General features: G+C 51.9%; 4 protein-coding genes and 1 pseudogene across 4 annotated transcripts, besides 13 other annotated features; all 5 read left to right on the top strand.

The window, feature by feature from the left end:
- Positions 1-15: part of a microsatellite that runs on past the window's edge.
- Positions 1-701: part of a sequence feature (heterozygous, non-Esmeraldo-like haplotype) that runs on past the window's edge.
- Tc00.1047053508637.63 (hypothetical protein, conserved) lies at positions 150-968 on the top strand (the record flags this gene model as incomplete). The annotated part of the gene is made up of 1 exon (XM_810152.1): positions 150-968. One exon carries the CDS (start codon positions 150-152, stop codon positions 966-968), a length of 819 nt encoding a protein of 272 aa, XP_815245.1.
- Positions 702-1,267: a sequence feature (haploid, non-Esmeraldo-like haplotype).
- Positions 1,037-5,607: a mobile genetic element.
- Positions 1,085-1,116: a microsatellite.
- Positions 1,101-1,234: a mobile genetic element.
- Positions 1,215-1,236: a sequence feature (AT_rich).
- Positions 1,268-16,536: a sequence feature (areas not merged during assembly with more than two copies in the genome that could not be assigned to a particular haplotype).
- Positions 5,335-5,393: a mobile genetic element.
- On the top strand, positions 6,068-7,171 carry Tc00.1047053508637.40 (hypothetical protein, conserved; the record flags this gene model as incomplete). Its single annotated transcript, XM_810142.1, has 1 exon — positions 6,068-7,171. The coding sequence occupies one exon, from the start codon at positions 6,068-6,070 to the stop codon at positions 7,169-7,171; it is 1,104 nt and encodes a 367-aa protein (XP_815235.1).
- Positions 7,166-7,195: a sequence feature (AT_rich).
- Tc00.1047053508637.30 lies at positions 8,237-8,872 on the top strand (annotated as a pseudogene).
- Positions 10,177-10,226: a sequence feature (CT-rich).
- Positions 10,523-10,795, top strand: Tc00.1047053508637.19 (hypothetical protein, conserved; the record flags this gene model as incomplete). Its single annotated transcript, XM_810157.1, has 1 exon — positions 10,523-10,795. One exon carries the CDS (start codon positions 10,523-10,525, stop codon positions 10,793-10,795), a length of 273 nt encoding a protein of 90 aa, XP_815250.1.
- Positions 12,590-15,688, top strand: Tc00.1047053508637.10 (trans-sialidase, putative; the record flags this gene model as incomplete). Its single annotated transcript, XM_810141.1, has 1 exon — positions 12,590-15,688. The coding sequence occupies one exon, from the start codon at positions 12,590-12,592 to the stop codon at positions 15,686-15,688; it is 3,099 nt and encodes a 1,032-aa protein (XP_815234.1).
- Positions 15,778-15,942: a sequence feature (A-rich).
- Positions 16,291-16,314: a microsatellite.

Here is a 16,536-nt window from a genome sequence, read left to right as displayed (position 1 = left end):
TCTCTCTCTTTCTCTGTGTGTGTGTGTATTTGTATGATTCCATCCTTCAATAACAACAGGAGAGTGGATCGTTTCCACCTAAATGTCATCTTCTTTAAAGGTGGTAAGAACAGGAGCATTCAGACTACTAACGTTGGTAGGCTTTTTATATGGCACTATATAAAGATATATCTCTGATTGAGTTTATTATTCCCTATTGGATCATGATGCTTGTTTCTTTGTTTCTGTTTTTTTTTTTTTATGAGTCGGAAAGGGTTTGTAAACCCCTGATGCACAGCTTGACAGGAGGCCGCCAGGCGGTTAATGAGCTCCACGTTTTCCTCCGAGCAATGAGCGGTGCGCAGCGACTTTGGGCGAAACGGATTGCCGCTCAAGAGGCCAAGGTAAGGCGCTTTATGATTATGGAAGACAACTGCAGGAAAAAACTTCGGAAGAGTGTACTTCGCTCTACCAATGAACAGCTAAAATATTTGGTAAATACCGATCTTCTGGGTGGTATGGAGTTGAAACTTCCCCCTCGTGCCGCGTTCAACGCCTTCCATATCCCTACAAAACAAGTTAGTGGATTTTCCGTCTTTGCCATGGCGCGTCTCCATGCATCTCCCACTTTGATGTCAGAAATTTCACGGATAGGTTTTATCGCCGATCTCCTCGGAGCATGGGAGATCCTCCCACCCTCCGGAAAAGAGCGATACGAGGCGTATGCAGAAAAAATTAGGCGCGAGACTGCCGCAGGGCAGACGATCAATTATAATCATCAGACATTCTCAAAATTAACTGGTAAAGAGGAGGAAGAAAACACCGATGCCACCTGGGAATCAACTGCATACCTTTGTTTTTTACGCGAGGGACAGCGGCAACTGGAAGCGTCGGTGGGTCCGCTTGAAGAAACGGATTGGCTGGCAATTGCACCGAGGGAGTGGAACAGCTTAACCCTGCGACAAAAGAAACGCTACTTTCAGGAGTAGGAGCCAGGAAGAAGAGGGGCAATAAAATACTTGTATCATTTTGGGGAGCTGTTCTTAATTTTATTTTTAGGAGCCTGTGAAGCGATTGTTCACGCGAAAAACGACTACCTAAATCAATATATATATATATATATATATATATATATATTGATATGAAGAAAATAGCTCCTTGCGATTTCTTTCTATCTTATGAATCTTTAAAAGAGGGCGATTTAAGGAATCAGGGAACCAATAGCTGTAATATGGAATTATTATTTTTTTATTTTTACAGCAATACCGCAATTTCTCAATCTGCTTTGAAGAAATGACATGGATTCCTTTTATAGGGCAACTGAATGGAGCCTTATCGGTAATTGCATGGCGAATGTGGCACGCCAACATAACGATATACAGGTGCAACTTGCCTAAATGGATGAAAAGGGACAGTCGGAATCAATGGTGACTGTCAGTGCTACCATAAATGGTTTACGATTGATTTCAGGAAACATCGCAAAGCACCGGGAGGTATCCAATCCTTACGGGGCACATTGCGGATCTCCGGGCGCCTCAAGCACCAAATTTTGAGACCCAATTTCTCTTGTCCATCATTTGGAGGCAGCCCGTGAGTTGAGGGTTTAACAATGGCTGATCATTGCGGAAATGCAGAGATAAAACTCGGACTACGCCGTCACCGTCGCGGACTTGCAGAATCGGAATGCTTAGCTTTAAAATCAGATGGAGGAATCGAATAACTACTTTTCGGCACGTGCGTCCAACACTGCGGTGGTGGACGGTCTTCTTGCGCAACGAGAATCGGTGCTTGCGGGGCGCGAACGCCATTTGGAGACAGCCCCTGCCCAACCCCAGGCACAACTCCAGGAACGAGAGGCACGCATCAGTGCCTTGGAAGCGCGGCTTGCAGCTTTGTGGTGCCGATACGCCCGGACAGCGAGGAGTTCCCTCTTCCAGGAGAGGGCCCCCAGATGCACCCGCACACGGGCCGAAGTTGGCGCATCGACACCGCCCCACCACGAGCGTTTGATGGCTGGTGACGTGCCAGAATCCACGTTTCCTCAACGCAATCTCACGGGAGAGATGGCGGGTCAACACCCATAAGTCTCAGGGCGATGTGGGGAGAACACATCTCCCTCACTCGATGCCTTTGCCCTCCCGCACTTCCCCCTTGGAAGATGATTCCGGTGCAGAGGATCAGGTACTGCATTTTCTTGCATTCGGCGTCGACACTTGGGTCCCGCGTGTATGAAATGAGGGCGTCTCCGGAGTCCTCGTCGACCTCCGATGCGAATACGGTTATTATTGGCACTAAGTGAAGTCTTGGGTTCAACTTGTCTTCGACGGTTTGGTGTTGTGCAGGCGCGCACTCGAGATAGATCGGGATCCCACCGATCAGCTCATGGATTTTGGCAGGACCCTACTGCAGACCTTCCGGATGCGGATCATGATGGCATCCGACCCCAGCATCACGCTCTCCAAACTTCGCGACCGCCTTCACATGGCTGTTCATGTGGCTGACACCTTCGCGAAGGCAGCCCTGCCTCTCGTGTAACGGCGAGCTACCCAACAACAACAAGAAGAACAAAGACTGTTGCGATGCCGATTGTGTCGTATTTATGGACAAGAGGCGTCTAATTACAACGCGCTTCCGAGAGGGAATTACTCACAATACAGGCGCCCTTCAAAAAACGGCAGAGGGGCTGCTGGTGGGCGGCGGACTACGGCAGCCCCCATCCAATCCGCCACCTCCCACCAATCCTCACAGGCAGCGCACCGCGCCGCCGACACTCCGCCCGACCTCTGAAATCGCCCGACGCAATCGTCGGGAAGGGCAATGGAGCTTATCCGCTAACGACGCTCGACTGTGGTACGACGAAGCACCGACATCCCCGCTTTGGAGCACCCGTATGAGGAGAGCGAAAGAGGCGACTCGAGAAATGTGTGCGCTGTCAGTGTGGTAGCAGAGAAGGCCTCTGGCGGGGCAATTCACAACCTTATGCCGCACGCGCGAACAGCCGATCAACGAGGAGGGCTGCGCGCCCTTTTGGCGGCAATATTAGATGCGGCGCCATAGTCCAGAGTGCGGCACGCCAGGATGCTGCGGTCCGTGTTGCGAATGGATCGAACCCCGCTGGACATGGTGATTCTGGGGTTACAAGGGGTTGCGGCGCGATTGGAGAGGAAAAAGGCGCGCCCCTTGACAAGGGAATGGGTGGATGGATATATCCACAGCCGGACTGACTGGAAGCAACGTGTTGCTTTTCGACCTGCGTGGATAACGGCGAGTTGTCGTTCCGAGATTGCAGCCTTAACCCCCAACAATTTCACGCTGGAGCATAATTTTGGATTGGTCCGTGGCGTCAATGACGGCGAGGGCGGACTCCCGCCAAGCTTTGCGGTTCGTCAGGATACGAGGAGGGCAGGACGCGTCCGACACTATAACGTTATGCAGGACACTTCGACGCAACGAAAGCTTACGAATCTGACGACTGCTCACGTGGAGCGATCTCTGGTTTCTTGGAATGCCACGGCGCACTCCACAAAGCAGGGTGCGTTGAGGCACGCAGCCCCAATCGTGGAGACATGCAATTTTGACCCACACGTGATCTCGCTGTTGGCGATGCACGTTGACCCGTTCGACCTTCCCCAGAATACTGTTTGATATTTGGGGAGATACACCACTGTGCTGACCCAGGTGTCGTCGCTGCTCGCATTGATGTGAAGGGAAAAATGCGAAGGGCATCAACTCTGGTTGAAAGGAGAGAAGCGTTTTTCATGCTTTTTATCATTGCGCTGCTACAATAACGCGACGCGAGCCAAAGACGCGTCCGGCCACTCCACAAGATGCACGAACCATCCCGCCGCAGCAACAAGTCAACGTGCCCGTGTTGAATCTGGAGTGGATCCAGAGCCGGTTGCACCCGGCCACCCTGGAGAGACTCATGCAAGTATGGGGACTCGTCGGGCGGTCCCCTTTCCCTCTGCCCTCCTCCGGCAAGGCGCGCGAAAGCTCACGGAGGATTCCAGTCGCCGACGCGCGATTGCTGAAGGAAGCGGGAATAATCGAGGACGCTTTTTCTGCAAGAACAGGCGGATAGATAATACCTTTCTCAGTTGTAGAGGAGAAAACCACCGGTTTGCGACGACGATGGATCGCGTGGCCACGCGACAGGGACAGAGACGACGCTTACGAGGCTAATGTTCCTCTTCTACACATTTCCCATTATTTGCCGCCTGTGATGGCTGAGGCCGCTTCCTGCCTGGACTTAAAGGCGTCCTTTTTGCAAGTCCCTTTACCGCGGGAGACTCGGCATCTATTTTGATGCCGCGTGGAGGACGGCACGCTGGTGGAGCTGACACGGCTCCCAATGGCACACAAGGCCGGCCCACAAATTCTCCAGATTATTATTACTTCGGCGATTGCGGTGGTGACGACGGTGGTTCGCCCCCTCTGGGCTGCACCTCCATTGGTGCGTGTCGAAGTATGGATCGATAATATACGCATTGCAGGGTCGATAGGCGATGTGACACGGTGGGAAGCCCAAGTGCTTCGTAATGCGGACGGCCGTCGCGCCACGATGGGGGAGGACCGCGAATCGGGTGCTGCGCAGTACACCTTCCTGGGGTGCAGTTTGATCACACTCACCGTGCGGTATCCCTGAGCGACAAGTTTGTCCGGTCTGCATGCGCCATGCCGGCGCTCAATTCTTTAACCATCGCGGAAATGGAGGTTGTGGCGTCACGCTTTTAGTATGCGGCGGCCATTTTGGGCACGTGTTTATGTGTCTACTGCTTTCTCATCAAGGCAGTGCGACGACGATTATCCGCACTTGACCGGGGGATTGTGCAGGAGACATCCCCGGTGAAAATTCCGCCGGCAGCGGTTGGCTTGGGCGAGAGACTGCGACACATCATCGAGGATACAACCGTAAGCGAATCATCGAGCCCACGGAAAAGGCGTCGGCCGCCATCATCAGGGACGCATCGCTCCATGGATGGGGAGCCGTTTTCATTCCAGATTCAAGCAACGTCAAAATTGCCGGAGGAAAATGGAATAAGATGCCTTTTCGCATCATGCAGGCCGAGGCACGCGCGGTACGCTTGGCCCTAATGGCTTTTTCCGCCATCCTGCCACGCACCGTCGACGTTTGGATGAGCAATACTTCGCTGCAAGGAGCTGCGAATAAGGGCGGCTCGAAACCACACGCCACGACGCGGGAGCTGAAACGGATATATGGGTTTTTCGGACCCTCGCGGAATAAAGGCATCCTTTGCTCAAGTACTGTCTGCGGAAACCCCCGCAGACGGCATATCACGCGGTCGTGTTTTCACACTTGAGGAATTAGCGAAGGGGTGGAACTTGCGAAGGGGAGCGGCGGGGTCTTGTGGCTGGAGGATCCCAAATTCTTTCACCTCGTGGGTAATAAATGTCCCCAATCCGAATACACTGCTCTACGTCACGGGAGCGGCTTTCCGAATATATATATATTTACATATGTGGTGGAAAATTTTATGATTTGACGGATCCACAGTTTTTCCATTCACCCCTCTTCTTTTCCGTTTTGTTTGATTTCTAATGATAAATTTAGGATACGGCCAGCAGTCCAGGTGGATATTCCTTTTTTTATTCATTTATTCATTTATATTGTCGGTGTTCGATGCGCTCGCACCTTTGTTTTTGCTCAAGTTATTCCGTGTGCGGGGTCGTGCTGCGCTTTTTTCCTTTTGCACATGCGCTGTTACGATGGGTTATCGGTGCGGACGGTGCTGGCCACTGTGGGCCCGTGTGTTGGACTCATGGGGATCCCTTTTTGTTGTTGTTGGGGGAATTGAATTATTGCGTTCTTTTTTGCGTGCACAGTAATTACCTCTCGTATGCATATGTGAATCTTTGAGGGCCGGGGCCATCCCCTTTCACAAGGCCACAGGGATTTTTTCTTGCGTGTCATTCTGCCCGACTCTCTCAAGACATTTGATCGTTTGACAGAGTGTTCCTGCACCGCTAGAGCACTCTTTTTGCACCGTTGTGGCGTCTCTCCCTTTATTTTGTCTCTGCCACGCGAAAATAGAGGACTCACACGCTCTCCCACACGACGGGTAATATTATGGAAGTTGAGTTAATGTGCATGCGAACGCGCTCCGCAACAAGGAACGCAGTCCGGTGGATGGTGCTGTTCCTCCTGATGCAGTACCTGGGCAGCCATCCCTCCTTTACCGCTGCAGGGGAGGAGGAGAAAGGAAACGTGGTTATTGAGATTGTGAAGTATTTCCACTACTCCAATCCGATTTTTTTTCAAAATTATGCCGGTGACGTGAGCTATTTTAGCTCTGATGACGTCTGTCATTTGGGTGGAGGCGTCCTTTCTGCGGATCAAACACCTGCTGCACATGTGGCCATCGCGGATGAGTTGAGAAAGACCGTAGTCCCTAATTACGACACAAGTTATGCGTACCTGGGTGGAGACGCCGACCACGCAGCGACTTCAACAACAGACCCCAAAAAAAGGTGTGGACGAGGTTTGAAGTGGGCAACGTTAAACTGCATCTTCAAGTGGAATCAAGGTGCGTTTGCCGACTCCTCGGATGATGGTCTTGGTGTTGCTTTTTTCAGGGGCACACTGTATACGCTTGTTGGCGTAGGACCAATGAACGGGTACAAGGCTTATTGGCCCTACCATTACCCTTTTCACGGCAAGACGTTCTTAATGCTTCGTCTGAATACGACGGATAACAGTGAGAACGCAACGTGGTATGATTGGTACCCTGCGCCTAAAGACCACATCGACACGCCTTACCTTTCATTTGGCGTCGTCTGTGAGGCTCAAAAAGGGTACGTCGTCAGCACTACGACACTTCCACCGGCTGTAGTGGTCCCGTGGCTGCAGAAGAATTGGTATTTTGTCTTGCTTGCAGTATTGCTGCCGGTTATTGCTGCCGCTGCGCTAATCACCGTCTGCTTCTACCGTTGCCGCGGTGTTTACGATGAATCGAAGTGGGTGGTGCACATGGTATTGCGGGAGATGAACGACAATCCCTTGTATGCAATTGACAGGAATGATCGAATCCACAATAATAACGGCCTGATGCTGGATGCAACGTTTGGTGATGAGGTGCTCATGAATGTTCCACCTGGATACGAAAGCTTTGAGGTCCCCACGGTGATAAAGAACCAAGGAAGCACCGTGTACGATGACGGAGATGTGTTTTAATTATTATTTTTTCATTAATTATTACTTACGCCTCTTTGCCGCCTTGCATGTGTATTCACGTGTCTCTTGCAGTTCCTGCCTGTTTGCCCACGATTTTTAAATTAAAAAAGAAGAGGTGTGGGTAGTGCAGTTTCTGTGGGAGAAAGGAAGCATCATGCGGAAAGAGCGGATCAAAAGACATGATTTGGCTTCGCCATTCTTTATTTTTGTTTGTTTCTCCCTCTCAGTTTAAGGCTGCGCGCGTGTAGGCGGTGTGCCCTTTTTCCCACCAGCATCTTCTCTTTTCCCTATTCACACTGGCGGCGACACGGCTGTGGGAAAAAAAGGAAGGAAAGGGAGAAACGTGTCGTTGTGAAATTGAATATTAATTTGTTAAAACTGCGTCATTACAATGGGGAAAATCGTTTTTTTTTTTTTTTACAATTTCTTTTACTTTGAAAAACGTAGGAAGAATGTGCGTCACGATGAGGCTGAGCAGATGATAAAGTGCATTAATTAACTGCTTTGTTTTTTTAACGATTGTTGGATTATTATTTTTGTAAGAGAGCGCGTGTTGATTTGTTGCGGTTTTTTTCTTTTTTTTTCTTTTTTGGGTTTTTGACTTGTGTATGGGTGTTGGATCCGCCCTCTCTCAAGTGTGTGGGGATGCCGGACGGTGCAGTAAGCCAAACTGTCACCTTCCATCGGTTTTTTTTTGATATTTCTTTGAATATTTAACGCGGCCTCATCCAGGCACGGATAACCATTTTTGTTGTTGTTGTTAATTTTTCTGCAATGTAGTCTATGAGCGTCTTTAGGGGAAGGGGTGTTTTATAGGACGAGGTGGGGCTTCGTCTTTGCTTTTGGTGTGGAACGGTTGGCCACTCTAATATGCGCATGTATATTTGTGTGCGTGTATTGTCCTTCCTTTTTCTTTCTTTTTGTTTGGGGTTTTGAGGTGGGGCATTTTCTTTACTTCTTCTATGTGAGCTGGTTTCCCTGCTGCGTGATCCGCCTTGACGTGGAGGGGAGTTGCGGCGTGCTGTTGGACTCTCCACTTCCTCCAAAGAAAACATACATACATATATGCGTATAAAATACAGGCACGTATTCTGTGCGGTGGAACTGTCTGTGGATGTATGCAGGCGACAAGGGAGGCTGCGTCTCTACCGTGCCCTTCTTCAAAGGGGAAACCGCTTTCCATGACGCTCCTGGCGGGGAATGGTGGCGGAGGAAGTTCGAGGTGCCTTTCGACATCTTCGTAATGATTCGCTAACGACGAGGAAGGTGGATCACAAGCTTCTTTTGGTGTGAGAACTGGCTGCCGCTATTCAGACCTACGCCGAGAACATGTACTGGTTCTATTCCCGAGATGAGGTTTCGAGGAGAATGATGCATCATTCCCTTGAGCAGCGTTGTCAGCGTATTAGGGAGATGGAGCGGCGCAATGCCGCGGGAAATGCGGCAATAGAAACGCCAGTGGTGACCGAATTCAAGTCATCGGTGTACCATGTGCATCCGGACTGTCACGGGAGGATTGAACAGATGCCGTTGACGCACAACCGTGGAATTTTGAGAGCGCGTGGACAATGTGGATCCGATGTTGGCGGTCCCCGAAAGAAGTTTTGTGCCCGTCGCTACAAGGCCTTATTTCCACAGGGTTGGGAATTGCACCAGCCTCCGCGTGCGAGTGTGTGTTGGCCTTTTTTGCTGCGTTATTAGGCCTTGGGATGCTGTTGTTGTCTTCTTTGCCTTTCTGCTTGCGTCTGTGTGGGCTGCCTGGCGAACACGCACCGCTGTTGAAGCGGAGGGGAATGAAGGCGGGATTTGGCCTGAGAAGGGTCCTGGTGCGTCTTTTTTGTGGCGAGCGGGACGGTGGTGAGCTTCACGACGCGGAGGTGTTCGACGCCGTTGTTGGCTTCGCAGTTGTTGCCGTTGTGCCGCTGTTGTATACATCTTTGCGACCGTTGGCAGGGAGGCGCAGGGCATAGGTTGCGCGGACGGCCCAGTCGTTCTCAGATATTTCTGCGGACGCCAAGGCCGTTGGTGTTGAGGAGTCGACCTGCTCGCCGTTCCTCCCGACTTCATGGTCAGTTTTGTCTGCATGGATTATTATCGACGCAGAGCGAGCCGCAGATGTGGAATTCGCAAAATTATTTTCCACGGAAGTGGTGTGTGCGTACGTGGATGGGGTCTTCCGGGGTCTTATGCGAACACGATGTAGGCGCCGCATTTTTCACGTGTGTGTTTTTCTTGCGCGCACCGCAGTTGGAGCGGATGCTGTTGTTCGTCTGGCGAGCAATGAGGGTACTGGTTGCTGTGGTGTTTCTACCGTTGCTGTCGAAGTGGCGGTGGCTCTGTCGGCTCCAAGCCTGTTTCGCCTGCGTCATTGCGCGTTGCTGCGGAGGGAGCGTCGACTCCATGACGCCGTGTCTCGCTATCTAGGCCCGGGTGTTTACTTGGACAGCCGTTGGGGGTCCCCTGAATTGTCAGACCGCGTTTGGCGTGCGATGGCGCGAAATGGTTTTGCCACAATGCGGTGTTGTCGTTGTGTGACGGGTGTGCGTCGACCAAATTGCTCTGGGCCAAGGAACGGGCCCGCCGAGTATTTTTTGCTTGGTGATCTGGTAAGAAGCAGGCGCCACGTGAGGTCCACACTATTCGGGGGAAATAAGTGCTGCAGATACCAAAGGGAAACCGGAGCATGAACCCTCCTGCATGATGTCTTTGCTGCGTCCTCTGGCTGGCTTTGTGATGCGCACGGGCGAAACATTCATTTTGGTGTTTGCCGTGGCATCATCTGCCGGTGTCCTGCAGTATTCGGCGTTTTGTTACACTGAGACGACGCTGATGTTATTGGGCCTACTGTTTTTTCTCTTTTCTCTCCCGTTGGGCCGTGGATCTCTCACCGCGGCAACACCATGAACGTTGTGCAGCCATGCTTTGAGCGGTTTGCTTATATAAAACCGCCCTCTTGGTGCGCACCTGTCCCCTATATATATATGTATTTGCGTTTATTTGCATAAAAGGAGGGAGGCAAGGGGGGTGGGAGGGGAGGTAAAGGAAGAGAGAGGGATTCCCGACGCGCATGGATGCGCCTAACCCAACTTCTTGGGAATCCGAGGGGAGATGGGGACCGGACCTGAGCGTGCAGTGCGAAGTTGGATGCGCTTGCATGTGGCCGGGGAGGAGGCCGCGGGGGCGCCTAAATGAGGAGGGAGAGAATTGAAGGAATCTAAAAAGAGGTGTGGTGGCGTCGAATGGTTTGCGGGGAATCTGGTGTCTGTGTTCCCGTGCGTGTTCCACATCATGCCCTTTTTTCTTCGACTCATCTCTCAGCCGAGATGCGGCCACAGCACGGGATTCGCTCACATGGGCCGCGCGTTTCCCGGGAACTATTTCAAGGCAGCACCTTTCTTCGACCATGAGTTTGGGGACATTGAGGCAGCCACACGGCTTGGCGACAAGCAGAAGCTTCTTTTCTACGCTCTGCGGCGGCAGGCCGAGCGTGGTCCATGCACGGGCGCGGCGCCGTCCATATGGTGGACGCGTAAGCGCATGAAGCGCGATGCATGGAACCAACTGGGCGAAATGTCTGTATATGAGGCGATGGTAAATTTTGTGAGGTTACTTGGGGGTGTTTAGGGTGAAGTCAACTGGGTGGAGAATTGCAAGGCTCTGGAGAACAACATCTTACATGCGGCGGACAAGTGGCAGCACACATGCCCCAGGAGAGGAGGAAAAGCGGTACGATGATGTGCGTGCCCGCCGGGAGCCCGCCGTGGAGACTGCAGGGCATTTGGCATCGCAGGTCGTTCGGTCGCGACGTGAGGCGCATCAACCGCGATTGCCGACGGCTGGAAAACAAACGAGGGAATGTGTTGCTGCGCGTCTGGCGCTCCCCACCCATCAAAGCACCAGCGGGCAACGCGGGCTTTCCTCAAGGCAGCGCCGACGCCGCGAGGGAGACCCGTCGCAAGGAGAAGTGGTACCCTGCCGCCGTCGCCACCGTTCTCCTGTCCGCCCACTAAATTGACGGAGGTGGCGTTGGGAAGCCCTCGGCCGCCTTCCCCATCCCCCGGGAGGCGCGGAATGGGCTGGGCGGGATGGCTCGGTCGTTCCGAGCGAGCGAGAGCGAGGGGGGGAGAATGAAGCGCCCCTTTGCGGAGTGCATGGCCGCGATTGGGGCGTCGCTGTTCGCGTTTCTTTTGTTTCTCTTTCAATTAATTGGCGCTGCCCTGCTCCTTGTGCCCCCGTTTGGGCAAATTTGTCTTTGGCCCGGACCGAGCGTGCCTTGAATGGCGCCCATGGGCTTTTTGGATGCGCTCTTTTATGGTGTTCCCTCTCTTTCGCCCCTCTCCCACGACTATTTCCCCCTCAGCCTCAGTTGCGTTTCTTTTTTTTCTCACGTCCAGTTGTGTTCGTACCGTGGCCCGATGGCGGGTGCGCTGTAACGTCACGCCAACGTCAACGTCCACAAGGAACCACGAAAATATGAAGCACGTGGTTGGCGTCTTTGCGGAGGGTGTGGCTTCAGGGCCTTCTGACCCGACGAGTGTGAGGCGCGTTGATTGTGGGAAAGCGGTGGTTCCGTTCCCATGTTTTGCCGAAACAATTTTGCTTCGTGCGCCTTCTTTGTTTGGGCGGCGCAAAGCCCGCACGATGCTGATTGGAGGCGACGGGATGCGTCCCGCTGGCGGGGGTGGGGCCCCAACATCTCTCGGGGGATGGGTTTAACGCAGAAGAATGAAAGTTGACGGCCGACGAGATGAAGAAGCCTGCGCTTCACGCAATAGAAAAGGTTCCGTGGGGGCCCGAATGCACCACGTGGAGATGTTTTTCTTTCCTCTCCCACTTCGCCCACACAATGGCATGAACCCTTCTCCCGTGTCCGCCAATACAATTAATAAATAAGTGACAAGCCGCATGCATTATAAAATTTCGACGCAGAAGCCAAAGAGACGGTGATACCAGGGCGACTCGCCCACTCACGACCCCCTCGGGATCGCCGAACCACACCGACAGCACGCAGCTCACGAAACGCGCAACATTGTTGTTGTGCACGGTGTTATTCTATTTTTACGTTTGCGTGGGGTTTCCTATTGAATGCCGCTCTTTTGGTAAAAAGAAATATGCGACCGTCCGTCGCCACCAATTTCGGTGCGAAAAGTCGGACACGATGCATGAATCCCCATTTTGTGTGTGTAGGCGATGTTCCTCCATGTCGTTCCTTCCGGATTGTCTTTTGTTCCGCTCTCTGCGTGGGTGCGCCACTCTACTCTCCACCGAAGTGTCTGATGTATTGCCGCTGTTGCTGTTTTCCTCCTTCACTTCTTGAACACACGCTAGGAAAGAAGGAAAACAAGCGCGAATCGCTACTGTGAAATTTGAAGGCTCTGAAAGTAACAACACCAAGACACCGCCCACACACATATTTATATGCTCTCACGTGTTGCAGCAGTGAAGGCACCCCGCACACACAACCGTCGTCGCCGCATGACCGGATCCAGCGGAGGGAGGGAAGGAAGAGAAAGTGAGCAGCAGAGGCCCAGCATGTCCCGGCGCGTGTTTGCTTCTGCGGTGCTGCTCCTCGTCGTGTTGACTTCCTGCAGCAGTGAAGCCACTTACGGCAAGGAGGGCAATTCAAGGAATGGAACCATCTTTGAAGGAGGGAATTCGTTTAGTGATGCAGAGAACAAATTGTTGGTACAGGCGTTTGACTCGTTCCGTGCACCTTCTCTTGCTTACGTCAATGGTGTCGTTGTGGCCACCGTTGAAGCGCATTACACAAACTCCACGGATAACAAATCGTGTGTCAGTCTTGCTGCAAGGTCGATGGAAATTGATGGAGGGGAGTGGACAAATGGAACTGCCATCGTGTTTGATCATTACGACGTGAAAATTGACCGCCTGCTGACCCCAACTACCATTGTGGATGAAATAGATGGTGCAACAAATGCTCTTGTCGGGGGTTATGGCACGTCAACGACTCCATTGACGGAGGTGACTGATGGTAAATATTGGGCGCCCAGGATGGCGAATGGTGTTGTTTCGTATGGCACAGACGATGAGAAAAAGAAGGAGTTTAGGTGGGGAATTCAAAGCACTACGAATCTTCAGGGCGTTTTAAAGGATTACAGCACAAACCCCAAACCCTTCAAACAATTTCTGGGTGGTGGTGGCGCAGGCATTAGGATGGAGGACGAGAGTCGCTACGTGCTGCCTATTCAAGCCTTGAAGGATGATGGAAAGGTTGTTTCGTTGGTTATCCTCGCCAAAAAAACTTCTTATGGCTGGGAGTTTTCAAATGATACGAGTGATGAGGGATGCATCCAGCCTGCGGTTCTTGAATGGAAGGAAAAAAAGCTTATAATGATGACGTCGTGTGATGACGGCAGCCGCAGGGTTTACGGGTCAAGCACCATGGGGAATTTGTGGACGGAGGAATACGACACTCTTTCACGCGTGTGGGGCAACTCACGTACACGTGTGGGGCACGGCGTGCAGGGTGGCTTCGTCAGCGCGATGATCGATGGACAGAAAGTCATCCTCGTCAGTCGGCCGGTATATTCTGAGAAGGATAAAAAAGAAACGGGCCGACTTCACCTGTGGCTGACGGACATGCAGCGAATTTATGATGTTGGGCCGATATCCGCTGAGAATGAGAACGTCTCCGCCAGCACTCTGCTGTATGCCACGGTCGAAGCGCAGCCATTTAAAGAGGAAGGAAAGAAGGAAGAGAAGAAACTGTACTGCTCGTACGAGGTCGCTGCTGCAGAGGACGGTAAGTACAACATTGCTTTTGTGGAATTGACGGAGAAATTGGAGGACATGAAGAAGGTATTGGCTGCATGGAAGGAAAAGGACGCGCAAATTGCGAAGGAGTACCGCTGCGGGAATGAAAAGAATAATTGGAGCAGTGAGTGTGATGAAGCCCTCACCAAGGGGCTGGTTGGCCTCTTATCCAACAAGTCAACTAACAACACATGGAGTGACGAGTACCTCTGCGTGAATGCAACCGTTCACGGGGAAGTGGAAAGTGCTCCTGATGGTGGATTGACGTTCAAAGGACCCGGAGCGTGGGCGAAGTGGCCTGTTGGCGACATGGGGCAGACTGTGCCGTACCACTTTGCGAACGACAAGTTTACTCTTGTGGCGACGGTGTCCATCCACGAGGTGCCGGAGACAGGCAGCAGCTCCATCCCTTTGATGGGTGTGAGGATGAAAGATGCACAAGGCACGGTGCTTTTTGGTCTGTCGTACACCCACGACAAAAAGTGGAGGATAATCTTCAACGGCAGTCGTTTGACGCTGCCGGCGCATGATGAGAATGCTGGATGGGAAGCAAACAAGAAATACCATGTGGCACTGCAAATGGATTGTGATGATGGGTTGTTTGTGTACGTGAATGGAAAGAGGATATACGACCGCGAATTCGATTATGAAGATGAGGATTACGAGGGCTATAAGAGCTTTTATGACAGGTCACAAAAACTGTTGAGCTCCCACAGCATCTCGCACTTTTACATTGGCGGGGACGGCAAGAGCAGCTCGGACAACATTCATGTGACGGTGAGCAACGTCCTGCTGTACAACCGCTTATTGCAAGATGATGAGCTCAACCCACTAATGAAGACGAAGGCGGCCGCTGCTCCGGAGGCGGAGGTGTCGGCCCCGGAAGGTGCGCCTCAAAACAGACATTTGGGACAAGCTTCTGAAAAAGACACCACACCATCACCACAAAATCAAGGATTATCACCGGAAAAATCAAAAAATGAAAAGTATTCAGCAGGTTCCGGGCAGACAACTTCTGCTGATTTCACTGGCTTGTACACCTCAGCCGCCGAGGGGGAAGTGGAAGAAGTGGCATCCAGCAGTGTTGGCTCGGCGTCCTCATTGGCTCCAACAGCGGGAGAAGGCAGTCCTCAAAAAGCACCTGAAACCGATGTGCTTGCCACTGAGGATCACTTTGAACGTGAACAGGAGCACTCGTCTCTCAGCGTGGTTCAGCCGATGACGGAGCAGGCTGAAGAGGCGGTTGTCGCCACTCCGCAGAGGAAAACCACTGAAGATCGGCCGCAGCACAGCACTCTATCTGATGCTTCAGAGGACATGGAAGAGTCGTCGTCCCATTCCGCCACGCTCACCAGCGACGAACAAACCGTTGACCCCGAGGAGAGGAAGGACACAAATCCCCACACTGCCGTGGGTGCGAGCAGCGGCTCCGACTCATCCCACAGCACTGAGGTGGCGTCCGTGGACGGTGCCACAGACCCGGCAACTGCTCAAGGCCATGATGAAGTGTTGGATGGCGGTGATGCCGCAAAGGATTATTTGCGCACAACGCCTGGGGAAACCAAGATCCCATCGGAGTCCAACGCCACATCGCTCTCGGACCATGACATTTTGCTTGAGCACGGGCATTTGAGCGATTTGGCGTCCATGGCTCTAATTGGTGACAGCACCGTGCATGGGTGTGTGTCTCGGGTGTTGTTGCTGCTGCTTCTGGGGCTGTGGGGCACCGCGGCTCTCTGCTGAGGCGTGAGGAAGGAGTGTAATTGCGGCTTTTTGTGGAACAACAACTGTGCAGCTCCCCAGCACTACTCACTCAACTTTTTCAAGGATACTTCTTTTTTTTTTTTTTTTTTTGCGTCTCTTAAGTTTTTTTTCTTTTAATTTTTTTTTCCTGTTTTTCCGTTTTCTTTGTTTATTTTTCTTTTTTCTTTTTTTTTTCCCTTTTTTTGTTTTTTATTGTTTTTTGTTGTTTTTTCTTTTTTTTCTGTTTTCTTTTTATTGCTGGTGCTCTGCTGAAGTAATCAGCATTCCTGTTTGTGTGTTTTTCCCCAAAAAAACGGTCGCTTGCTAAACACCGTCACGAGTGACGTGCTTCCCCCTTTTTTGTTTGCTTTTTTTGCCCACACGCGGTGCCGGCCTCATTGCTGTGCGTCCCACGGACTGCACAAGAGGAGGAGTGGAGGAGCAGGCCGGATGCCGCATGGAATGTGAGGGATTTTGTGTGGGCTGGTGGGAGAGTACAATTCCTTTTTTTATTTGTGTGCGGGCAGTATGTATAAACTCAAGAACACGGTTGTATTGTGCTGCGTGGCACATGAAATGACATATCTGCCGAGTCAATTGTTTTTTGTTTTGTTTTGTTTTCTTTTTTGCTTCTTTTTTCTTTCGGTAAATCACTACAGCCTCTTTTCCGTCTGTGCCGTGTGTCCCATGTCACTTTTTGTTGCCGTGTCCCGTTGAGTGTCCCACTGCTGGCTGTGCTGCTGAAATGCCTCCATTCTTTTCTTTCTTCCCTGCTAGAGGCACCGATGGTCCGCGACGACGATTGTTTGTGCACTCCTTTACGTTGGCACGAGGGTGACTGGGCGCCT

This window comes from Trypanosoma cruzi, genomic scaffold, assembly GCF_000209065.1.
Source record: "Trypanosoma cruzi strain CL Brener 1047053516981 genomic scaffold, whole genome shotgun sequence".
In the NCBI taxonomy this organism is placed as follows: domain Eukaryota; phylum Euglenozoa; class Kinetoplastea; order Trypanosomatida; family Trypanosomatidae; genus Trypanosoma; species Trypanosoma cruzi.
This window is presented reverse-complemented; position numbering and strand designations above follow the sequence as displayed.